Source organism: Dendrobates tinctorius, unplaced genomic scaffold, assembly GCF_039654945.1.
Source record: "Dendrobates tinctorius isolate UK_male_01 unplaced genomic scaffold, ASM3965494v1 ptg000169l, whole genome shotgun sequence".
NCBI classification, from domain to species: domain Eukaryota; kingdom Metazoa; phylum Chordata; class Amphibia; order Anura; family Dendrobatidae; genus Dendrobates; species Dendrobates tinctorius.
The window spans coordinates 1,887,748-1,900,000 of record NW_027361836.1 but is presented as its reverse complement, the minus strand read 5'-3'; the positions used below and the strand labels follow the sequence as shown (position 1 = coordinate 1,900,000).

Below are 12,253 nucleotides of genomic sequence, written 5' to 3'. Positions count from 1 at the left end.
CTATGAGCGCCGCAATGCGCCGGATCCGGTTTTTTTGGTCTGAGCATGCTCAGTAGCTCTGCCCACAAGACATATAAAAGCAAGACAGTGGGACCCTCAGCCACACCCAACATGCCACCCAAGACAGCAACCAGGCGCAGGAGACCACCCCAAATGGAGCAGCAAATGGAACATGCTGAGGAGGGGAGTCCAGCAGCAGATGAGAGACGGTAATTATCAAATCCCCCATTCCTCCAAACTAGGGCCATGGAATATCAAGATATTCATTGGCCCTTTGTTTCTCTTTATTCAACAGCCGCCAAAGAGATGCAGCAGCAGCAGAAATGGCATCACTGGCAGCAGCAATACCCACAGCCATGGAGTCTGGCCATCAACAGGACAGCACATCTTCTTCTGGGAGCCCTCCCTCGCATCGTCAGCGTTTGACGGTAAGTTTTTATTTCCAAAATCCATCATCTCTGTAATATATGTCTATTCATTGCCTTTTATTTCAAAACAGGAATCACAAGATGAAGAGGAGCTCCCAGAAGAAGAAGGAAGGGGTGGACAGACACTTGGAGTGGGCTCACAATTGGTAAGTTTTTTGGCATCAAACGCAGAAACACAACATCACACTACACACAACACATAGAAAACAATGTTCTGCAGACCACACACAGCAAACAAATGCCTACATCCAAAGACATAACATTTTTTGTTTTCTTCTCTAGTCTTCCCAATCTGGTGCTCGGCCAAGAGGTCCTCGCAGTGCCTCCCGGGGTCGTCGGCGACAGCAACGCGGCGGTCACCAGCGTGTAAGTATAAATATTTTTGCTTTGTTTTTTTTGCACTTTTTATTTCATTTCTTTTGTGGAGGCTAATTGTTATTTTTGTCTTATTCTTTAACAGCCTTCACAGCGTGCTCCCGACTCTGACGGTGAGGATGGAGGGATTGATGTGGACCGCCTCATCGATCTCGTCAGAGAAAGGGAGCCGCTCTGGAATATGGCTGACCGCCGCCATGCTGACCTGATCGTTACCCGACGACTCTGGGAGGAAATCTGTTCGCTCCTTGTGGGCCGCTGGGAGGACCTCGATGTTCGGGCCCAGATTAAAGAGCGTAAGTATATACAGTACCGGTTGCTTGATGTAAACCAGTGTTTCCCGAACTCCAGTCCTCGTGGTCCCCACGGATCATGTGTTCAGGATTTCTATTTACTATGGAAATCCTGAAAACATGACCCCTGGGGACCATGAGGACTGGAGTTTGGGAAACACTGATGTTGTATACTAACCACTTTGTCCTTTCTCGTTTCAGGGGACAGAATTGTGAAGCGGTGGCGGTCTGTGAGGGATCGTTTCAAGAAGGAGTTCAATAAAGAGATGCGGGCCCCGAGTGGATCTGGAGGACGCAGGAGCAAGTACAAGTACGCACAAGCCCTGTCGTTCCTCCGGGAAACAATGCTCACCAGAAGGTAAATATTACACACCACATGTGACAAAAAAATGTTTAGATGTAACAATTTTTTTTCAGCCAGGGCCATACCATGTCAGTATTTTAATTGTTTTTTTTTCTCTTTATTCCACAGCACGGTGAGCAGCACTCGGGAGCCTGCACGATTGGACCCTTCTGAGGCGATCCCTGAGGAGACCGGCACCGAGGGACACTTCGACCGCCCCGGTACATCTGCACCTTCACAGCCTTCCCACACATTCGACCCATCTGTCCCATCCACCAGCACAGGAGCATCGTGGCCGCCTACATTACATGAAGCTGCTGGTGAGGAGATCGATTTCCCTTTACCCCACCCTTCTGCCCCTGCCACCTCTAGTACACCTGCGGGTACTGGGCGGCAGCGGCAGAGGGGTCAGGAAAAGACTTATGCGCCAGAGTTCTTGCATCTGAATGCATCTTTCCAGAACTGTCTAAAAGTCTTGTCAGAGCAAATCTCCGCAGGCTTTCAGCAGATCAACTCCAGCATTCTGGAGGTGAAGACACTTCTGCAAACCATGCATTCAGAAGCAAGATCTTCGCCAAACCACACCTTTTTCAGGTCTGTTGTGGAGCGCATGGAAACGCTCTCTCCTGCCCAGCAGATGCATGTAATGCATTCGTGCCACGGTGCTCTCCAGCACGTTACCTCCCAACCTCCTCTTCCCACCCCAGTAGTTCCTCCACCTGCACCCCCTCCAGCCACTTTCCATCCTCCCCCTCCTATTACATCTACACCCCCTCCAGCCACTTTCCATCCTCCCCCTCCTATTACATACCAGCAACCTCACCAGTACCAGCAACCTCCCCAGTACCAGACATCTCCCCACTTCCAGCAACCTGCCCCGTACCAAACTCCTTCCCCGTACCAAACTCCTTCCCCATACAACTTGCCATCAACATCATCTGCTCCTACAGTCCCTGCCCAACCCTCCACTCCACCGCCCACCACCTCTTCTGCCTCCCACATGTCCACCCATTCTGTAGCTTTTTCCACACCTTCACCTCTAACTGTTCCTTCCCCACCACGATCCCAGTCCTCTCTCCACACTCCCAGTGTCGAAGTGTCCCGCAGCCCCTCCAGCAGTATTTCCCCCCCACACTACACAGATTTATAATATGTGTGTATTTTAATAAAAATGACCAGTTTTATGGTTTCAAAGCTTTATTAAAAAAGTTTATTAAAATTTAAAAACAGTTTACTAAAAAAAACATTTTTCAATAAAACTTAAATTATTTTACACTGGTTATCTGTCATTTCTTTCTGCGGCCAAAAAGGTTAAATACAGGGTATTTAAAAGGTAAAATGGTATTCAAAACTAGGTATATAACTGTGGGTAAATTTTAGCTTTTTGCCACAGTTGTGTTCCTGGTTGTGTTTGAAGCAAAGTATTTCACCTAAAAAGTTGTGTTTATTGTTGGTGATTTCCTAACAATGTACACAACTTTTGTTAAAAGGTGAAATACTTTGCATAAAACACAACCAGGTACACACCTGTGGCCTAAAGCTAAAAATAGTAAGACCATGACAAGATAGCCAACTTTGGTTGGCAAAGGTATATACTGATGGTACAGAAGGTACCCAATTTTGGTTAAGGGCACAAATCTTTCACACTCTGTCATCCTGCCAGTGTACTCTGCCTTGAGGTGACATAAAGTATAGTGCAAAATTGTCCCTCATTACTGAAACCGTCACAGAACTTCTAGTGGTAATGTCATGGTAATCTTGCAAGGTGGTTTCTTCAGAGGTGTCCTCAATGGAAATGGGTTCCTTGCAGATAACAAAATTGTGGAGTACCACGCAAGCTTTGATCACCTCGTCCACAGTTTCTGTCTTGAGGTTGATCGCAGTCAATAGGACCCGCCATTTGGCTGTCAGAATACCAAAGGTACATTCAACCATTCTTCTTGCTCTTGTGAGGCGGTAATTAAAAATGCGTTTTGGTCTTGACAATCCTCTGCTAGAGTACGGTTTCAAAAGGTGTTCTGACAGCTGGAAGGCTTCATCCCCTACACAGACAAATGGCATAGGTGGACCAGATGTTTGCGGCAGCGGTCTAGGTGGTGGGAACTGGAAGGTGTTTCCATACAGTTTACGCCCCATGGCAGACAGTTTGAAAACTTGAGAGTCATTGGAGCGGCCATAGGCCCCAATATCAACAGCAATAAATTTGTATTCCGCGTCAGCGATGGCCATGAGGACAATTGAAAAATATTTCTTGTAATTGAAATATTCCGATCCCGATCCGGCTGGCTTTACAATGCGGATATGTTTCCCGTCCACAGCGCCCAAGCAGTTGGGAAACTGACATATCTGTTGAAACTTTTCAGAAATTTCAATCCACCTCTCTGTTGTGGGCTCTGGTAAAAACTCTTCAGCTAAGGAGTCCCACAGTGCACGGCATGTGTACTTCACAATTCCAGATATGGTGGAAATCCTGAGTCTGTACTGGAAATGCAGTGACGAAAGGGATTCTCCAGTTGCAAGAAATCTGTGGGGAATTAAAAAACAATCAATTAGTTTTAAATCACAGCATTACATACCAAAACTCAGCTATAACACTTGGAGATACAAACTACCACCAACAAGATTGCAGTGAAAGTGTGCTCTGATGCGATCACATCCAATAAATGTGGCTTACCTTAAAGTCACCATCAGACACTCTGCGGGTGAAACAGAGAAGCGGCAATAGGTGTCCGCTTTTCTTATGAGGTGTGCAATGCGCTCCACCAAGTAATCAAAATTCTCCATTTTCATCCGAACATATCCAAAAAATTTATCCGGGTTTCGTCGAAGGTCCATGCATAGTGTAGAATAGACCCCACGCGTCATTCTCTTGGCTGTGATGGGGTGGATCCACAAACGTCGTCTACGATGCCTGATGCGCTGCTGTCTCGCTCTCTCCTTCTCCAGAACAATCACCCTCAAACGATTCGCCTCCGCTATAAAATCCGCCAAATTCTTCAAAATATTTCCAATGACAACATCCATCTTCGCCAGTAACTTGCTCTTCTCTCCAACCTGTCAAAGAAGGGCTGTAGGAACACGCTATATATAGTTTTCCAGTAGCCAATCCCGTTTGGAAGGCCACAAGGGGTTTTTTTAAAAACCGGATCCGGCGTAATCCATCGAAAAACGGATCGAAAAACGGATGAGACGGATCCGGTTTTGTCTGTCAAGAACAAGACGGATCCGGCAGAAAAACGGATCCGTCACATCCGGTTTTATGAAATATTTGCCGGATCCGGCGCTCCGGCACGACGCCGGATCGCGCCTGACGCCGGAAACCTGATGTGCGAAAGTAGCCATAACGATGTAAAGCACGGCAGCGGTAGTCGTGGTAACAGTGTAAAGCACGGTAGTCGTGGTAACAGTGTAAAGCGCTGCAGAGCGGTAGTCGTGGTGACGGTGTAAAGCGCTGCAGAGCAGTAGTCGTGGTAACGGTATAAAGCGCTGCAGAGCGGTAGTCGTGACGGTGTAAAGCGCTGCAGAGCGGTAGTCGTGGTAACGGTGTAAAGCTCTGCAGAGCGGTAGTCATAACGATGTAAAGTGCGGCAGAGCGGTAGTCATAACGATGTAAAGCACGGCAGCGGTAGTCGTAACTAAAGCACGGTAGTCGTGGTAACAGTGTAAAGCGCGGTAGTCGTGGTAACGGTATAAAGCGCTGCAGAGCGGTAGTCGTGGTGACGGTGTAAAGCGCTGCAGAGCGGTAGTCGTGGTAACGGTGTAAAGCTCTGCAGAGCGGTAGACATGGTAATGGTGTATAGTGCTGCAGAGCGGTAGTCAAGCTAATGGTATAAATTGCTGCAGCGGCCAATCTATGGTCCGGTTTTGCTCTAGCACTTCACGGGAGAACAGTGTCCTAGTCTCAGTGTGCTGTCAGGTGTGGTGTGCATCACACTCACTGGTAGGCCCAGGTCTCCGCTGTGTCCAGGCCTCCGTCCTCAGGAGCCACTGCACACAATTTAGAGTACACAAAGCTCTTTACAGCAAGCAAACATTTATTGGTCAGTTCAAGTTCATCAGGGTGCAACACATGTTTCTTGCTTCCTTAGTACAACGCATTTTCAGCTTTGCCACTCGTTCATCCTGGACTATCCACTCAGGAAATTTCTGTCCACTTCAGCAGTGCACCTGGGATCGATCCTTCACCTTCCATCTATACAGATCCCTGTGCATCTTCCACAGTACACCAGAGGACACAATGTGCCTGACCTTGGGTTCTGGACATGACAGCGGCATCCGTCAGGATACCAGGGCTTCCCACTGATTAGAACAACTGGTACATGCTGGCCCTAGCAGCCCTCCGCACCTGAACTTGACCTTCTCATGGTACTTCCCTAACTAATTCACTATCAGGAAGTGCCCACTTTTCACTATCATTAGTCCCCACCCACTGGGCTAGTTCTACCCATTAACTATATGCTATCCTATAGACCAGTAGTCCTCAACCTTTCTGACCTTGAGTGCCACATTCAGGGTCGCGAGCCACATTCAGCACTGAGAGAGGGTCGTGAGCCACATCCAGCTCCCACCCCCTTCAAAGTAGTGCCATTCAAAGCCCCCATTACAGGTATAATAAAGCTTTTCCACAGAAATTACTACAAAGCAGTACACTGAGATCCTGGGGTTCCCACAATGCCCCCATTCAGTATTTTCTCATCAAGGACTCCCAACACACTGTCACATCCAGCTTTGTGCACCTCCTCTAACAGTTAGTACTATCCTCCAGCATACCATACCTAAATCATCTCTAAACCCCTAAGACCAGTAAATGTGCAACCAGATCTGCTCTTCTGTGCAGGGCTACTCACAAAATTCACCATTTTGAGATGTTCTCTTCATACCGGTTTGCTAGACCCGGACCTAACGCACCAAGCTGGCAGACAGTCGCGAGCCACACTTCATGGGACCGCGAGCCACATGTGGCTCCCGAGCTACAGGTTGGGGACCCCTGCTATAGACTAAAGGCCCCGTCACATTTTTTGTGACACCACAGCGATCTCGCCTGCGACATCGCTGTGTGTGATGGGGATCAGCGACTGCCCCCACCAGGTATCGCTGATCGTGCACTATCGTTTTACGATCGCTTTTCTCCCGCTGGCCAGCGCGCATCGCTGGATGCCGGTTTCCAATGAAAACATCGGGTTTCTAAGAGCCGCGTGACTCTTAGAAACCCGCAGTTTACCTTAGATACCAGCGTGCACGCTGGTTTCCAAGGTAAACAGCGGGTATCCAAGAGCCGCGCAACTCTTAGAAACCCAATGTTTTCATTGGAAACCAGCTTGCTCGCTGGTCCTGATGGCTGGGGGGGCTGTCTGTGTGACAGCTCACCAGCGATCAGCCTAACGATGTCCCAGCGATTCCATCCATGTCGGATCGAAGGTGGGATCGCTGGGACATCATTATGTGTAACGGGGCCTTAAGCATAGCATCCTGATCTTATTTCCTATGTTGTTGCCACATAACTATATGAGCAGTACTCATACTATCCCAGGTCTAACCCTGCACTATGCACAACTCACATTATACATTAACACCTCACATCCTTATACACTGTACATTGCCATCATATAATGCAAAAGACGCACTTAACCATTCATATTGCATGCAAAACCGCATGACATTGTTGTCTTCAGAGGTAGGAATGCAGCAGAACAGCATTCCTCCCCTCTTTGGACATGACCATTCTGGAGCCTGGAAGACAACACAAATTATGCAAAATCCACATAAAACACATAAATCTAGCAGTCTGTCTTTTCCAGGGTATAGAGTGTTCATTGCCAAAAATCACACTGACCCCGGAATAAAAGTGCTCAAGTTCTTGTGCCTGTAGGCCAACACAACAACTGCCCAACAGTCCTTGGACCAAGTCCTACTCCTGTACAATACTTAAATTAGTCTGTCCTCTCGGTTAGGTCTGCAGATCTGAAATCCATTTTTCCTTTAAAACAATAGCCCTTCAGCCTGCACAACAACAGACCCAGTAGTCAAGGAGCAGAGTCTCTGGAAGACCCTCTTCTGTCCTTTAAGACAAAAGTACAGTTCACACAGTCCTGACCTGGCTCGAATATCAGGTTGTCTATTTCCTCACTTCCCTCTTTGGTGAACACCAGTCCTTTTAAATTGCACAATGGTGTCAGGCTCAAAGTCCCTTGGGGCAAAGTTCATGTATAAACAGGATGCAGAGTTCATGGGGCAATATGCACAGTTCATAGAGACAGAAAGTGTTTAAGACCATGCCCAGACTGGCAATATGTCAAGGTGGGCAAGATGCCTGGTGGGCTGCCAACCCTTTAAAACTTCGGACTTAAAGTCCCTGTGTGCCCGCACTGACAAAGACCTTGGCGGCCCGTGACAGTGCGGGTGCACGGCTGCAGTCCTCTTCAGTGCAGGCGGGGCTGCGTCCCTCATTCTTGTGGGTGCGTGGCTACGGTCCTCTTCAGTGCAAGCGGGACTGCGTCCCTTATTAGTGCGGGCATGCAGCTGTGGCCCTCGTCAGTGTCGGCGCACGGCAGCGGTCCTCGTTAGTGTGTGCAAACAAAACAACGCAGGGCCTTGAGTCAGAAATTTGGACTTGCTGGTATGTCCTGATCCATAACCCAAGTGTGCTTCAGCTTGAGGTCACAAACAGATGTCCAGGCATTCTACTTCAGGATTTTTTGGTAGGCAGCAGAATTCATGGTTCTATTTACCAAAGAAAGTCTTATAGGTACTGAAGCAGAAAAACAGCCCTATACCATCACGCTACCACCACCATATTGTACTGTTGATATCAAGGCTGCCACTAGGAATTTCGAGGCCCCATACTGGTAAAATTTTTGGGGTCCCCTTGAAACTCCGCCCAGGTTCCACCTCACAAACCTACCACAGTCCCACCACCCTCTCTTGAAAAAACTCCACTTCTGCACTATGTCCTCACCGATCACACATTAACAGTTCCCATCACCAAATCACATACATAGCCAGCAGCTTTTGTTTTGGCAAAAAGATTTTTTTAAAACGCCACCACAACAAGGTAGACTCTTTTTGCCGGGTTCTATATTATATAGTAGATAGATAGAGAGACTGTATATATTTTCATGAATATTTGTGCCATGGATCCATTATGTCCATTTTGCAAGCCGACTAGAAAATCACGCCGTACGGATGTCACATGAATACTTAGATGCGAGAAAATCTCATCCTCGCATTGCACACTTATGACATACGGATCACTGTTTTGGGAACCTTTCTGCGATTCTCGTCCCTTTAAAATGGACCATATTTTTATACGTTGTGTGTGACTCCAGCCTTATTGAAATTGAGCATCCAAGCATTAGGAATTGCTTGGTTAGAGCAATGAACATCCAAGCATTTTAGTGCCCGCTCATCCCTATCAACAACTAGGAATGCACAAACCTTTATAGGCCAATGATTACATTCCATATGAACGTCAGATGGAATGTCAAGGTTGCAATCAATCACTAGTAGTTGATTGGATATGGTGGCTATGTAACGACACTTTCAGAAGAGCATATGGAAATCATGAAAGGGGACGCCGGTAGAGGAGTATAGATTTTGTTTTTTACCTTTTCACCACTCAAGACCCATTAAGAATGTTGTAAAGTAGTAGACAACCCCTTTAGTTGTAGATGAACCTCTATAAATGGTCAATGTCCTTTCAACAAACTGTATAAATTAACACAGCAAACATGAACAGTATACATCTACATACACAGATATAGAGGTGCTTCTCACAAAATTAGAATATCATAAAAAAGTTAATTTATTTCAGTTCTTCAATACAAAAAGTGAAACTCATATATATAGTCATTACAAACAGAGTGATCTATTTCAAGTGTTTATTTCTGTTAATATTGATGATTATGGTGTATAGCCAATGAAAATCCAAAAGTCATTATCTCAGTAAATTAGAATAATTAACAAAAAACACCTGCAAAGGCTTCCTAAGTGTATAAAAAGGTCCCTCAGTCTGTTTCAGTAGGCTCCCTCCACAATCATGGGGAAGACTGCTGACTTGACAGATGTCCAGAAGGCAGTCACTGACACAATCCACAAGGAGGGTAAGCCACAAAAGGTCATTGCTAAGGCTAATTTCACACTAGCGTATGGAGGAGCTGCGGAGGGATGTGGACTTCCTCCGTGAAGCTCCGCCCACAGCCGCACCTCCTCCGGTCAGCTCCGCCTCCGTCGGCATGCGGCTTGCATGCCCCATCTTTAGCATTAGGTATGCAGGCCGTGCCGATGTATGCGGATGCCTCCGCATGCGTCGTTTTGACGGTGCGGTGACCTGCGCTGAACGCAACATTTTGCATTTTGGTGCGGTCGCCACACCGTCAAAACAACGAATGCGGAGTCATCCGCATACATCAGCATGACCTGCTTACCTAATGCTAAAGATAGGGTATGCAGGCCGCATGCTGATGGAGGCAAAGCTGACTGGAGGAGGTGTGGCCGTGGGCGGAACTTCACGGAGGAAGTCCGCATCCCTCCACAGCTCCTCCATACGCTAGTGTGAAACAAGCTTAAAGTATCTGGCTGTTCCCAGAGTGCTATATCCAATCATATTAATGGGAAGTTAAGTGGAAGAAAAAAAGTGTGGTGAAAATAGGTGCAGAAGCAACCGGGAAAACCGCAGCCTTGAAAGGATTGTTAAGAAAAGGCCATTCAAAAATTTGGGGGAGATTCACAAGGAGTGGACTGCTGCTGGAGTCATTGCTTCAAGAGCCACTGCACACATACGCATCCAGGACATGGGCTACAAGTGACGCATTCCTTGTGTGAAGCCACTAATGACCAATAGACAACGCCAGAAGCGTCTAACCTGGGCCAAGGGGAAAAAGAACTGGATTGTTGCTCAGTGGTCCAAGGTGTTGTTTTCCGATGAAAGTAAAATTTGCATTTCATTTATAAATAAAGGTCCCAGAACCTGGAGGAAGAGTGGAGAGGCCACAATCCAAGCTGCTTGAGGTCCAGTGTGAAGTTTCCACAATCAGGGATGGTTTGGGGCGCCATGTCATCTGCTGATATAGGTCCACTGTGTTTTATCAAGACCAAAGTCAGTGCAGCCGTCTACCAGGAAACTTTAGAGCACTTCATGCTTCCCTCTGCCGACAAGCTTTTTAGAGATGGAAATTTCATTCTCCAGCAGGACTTGCCACCTGTCCACACTGCCAAAAGTACCAATACCTGGTTCACAAAAAACAGTATCACTGTGCTTGATTAGCCAACAAACTCGCCTGACCTTAACCCCATAGAGAATCTATGGGGTATTGTCAAGAGGAAGATGAGACACCAGACCCAACAATGCAGACGAGCTGAAGGCTGCTATCAAAGCAATCTGGGCTTCCATAACACCTCAGCAGTGCCACAGACTGATCGCCTCCATGCAGTAATTGATGCAAAAGGAGCTCCAACCAAGTATTGAGTGCATTTAGTGAACATGCATTTCAGTAGGCCAACATTTCGGATTTTAAAATCATTTTTCAAGTTGGTCTTATAAAGTATTCTAATTTACTGAAATAATGACTTTGGGTTTTCATTGGCTGTAAGCCATAATCATCAACATTAACAAATAAAACTTTAAATAAATCACTCGGTTTGTAATGACGCTATATGAGTTTCACTTTTTGTACTGAACTGAAAAATTAATTATTTGATGATATTCTAGTTTTATGCGAAGCACCTGTATATTGTCCTCCATGTTACTGTATATTGTCCCTCATGTTGTTGTATATTGTTCCCAATGCTGCTGCTTCTGAATAGAGTCATCCAGCAGAACAACGAATCCCTCATGTCTGCTCTGTGAATAGGAAACTTCATAGCTGCTGTTCTTCACCGATAGTCAGAAAGTCATCTCATGTTTAAACAAAGAGCCTGCAGAGGGGAAAACTGGTGAAACTGTGGCGCCCCTGAGGCTCAGTCGCCACAGAGGTACTGCACCTCCTCCTGAGGTGTGGTACCCCACTATCCAGGTAAGGTGGAGACACCTGACCACACTCCAACACCTGCACCCCACACCACAAAGTAGTGTAGCAAAGCACCTTCGGCGGTTCCCTGCTTGGAGTATTGCAAAGCACCCCTTGGTGGCTCCCTGCTTGGAACACGAAACGTGCTGGGAGGTGGGTGGAGTTTAGTTCGCACAAAAGAGCGGGAAGAGTTGAGTCAGTCAGTGAGTAAAGATGTAGAAGGACAGAGTGTGAGACAGAGAAGATCCCCGGGAGAGGGATGGAAGAGGGAAGTGCTGCAGCAGGCCACAGTGATCTGGGTCTGCTGGCACAGGAAAGAGACAGAGGAAGGAAGCTTGATTCTCCATTGGAAAGAAGGATTAGCACGGAATGTGAGGAGAATAAGAGAACAAGGACCAGGGTTAGAGGAGAACCCTTTTCAAGTTCTAAGTGCAAGGCCGGGGTCCGGTCCCCGAGGTTTGTACGGATACTAATGGTCCTGCAGCAGACACCAGAGGAATAGAAGTAGTGACCACTTTATTCCCACACAAGACTTGGGGGCACAACAGCAACATAATAGTGAGCCGGGACTTAATAGCAAGGAGTCCCCGAAGCAGGCTACAGCAGTCTGCCATACAAGTAGAGTTCATAGGAACATCTGACAGGAGGAACTCCAGTGTAACTCAGTACTAGGAGTACTTCACTCAAAGGCGCTATAAGAGGAGACGTTCAGAAAAGGCACATATGTTGGCGGAGTGTTGGAAGGGAGTATTCCATCTGGTCTGGAAGTTGACTGAGTCTCTGACCCGGAGGATACGGCACGGAAGCGGG

The 12,253-nt window shown here is 47.1% G+C and overlaps 1 protein-coding gene across 1 annotated transcript; it reads left to right on the top strand.

Annotated features, from left to right (window-relative positions):
* The first annotated feature begins 1,485 nt into the window (after window positions 1-1,485).
* On the top strand, window positions 1,486-2,661 carry LOC141053721 (uncharacterized). The gene has a single exon (XM_073550768.1). It carries the CDS (start codon window positions 1,486-1,488, stop codon window positions 2,587-2,589), a length of 1,104 nt encoding a protein of 367 aa, XP_073406869.1. The 3' UTR covers window positions 2,590-2,661.
* Window positions 2,662-12,253: the final 9,592 nt, after the last annotated feature.

Bases quoted from the DNA above. Each gene is read 5' to 3' on its own strand.
- LOC141053721 (XM_073550768.1), top strand. From the start codon at position 1,486: ATGTTTAGATGTAACAATTTTTTTTCAGCCAGGGCCATACCATGTCAG.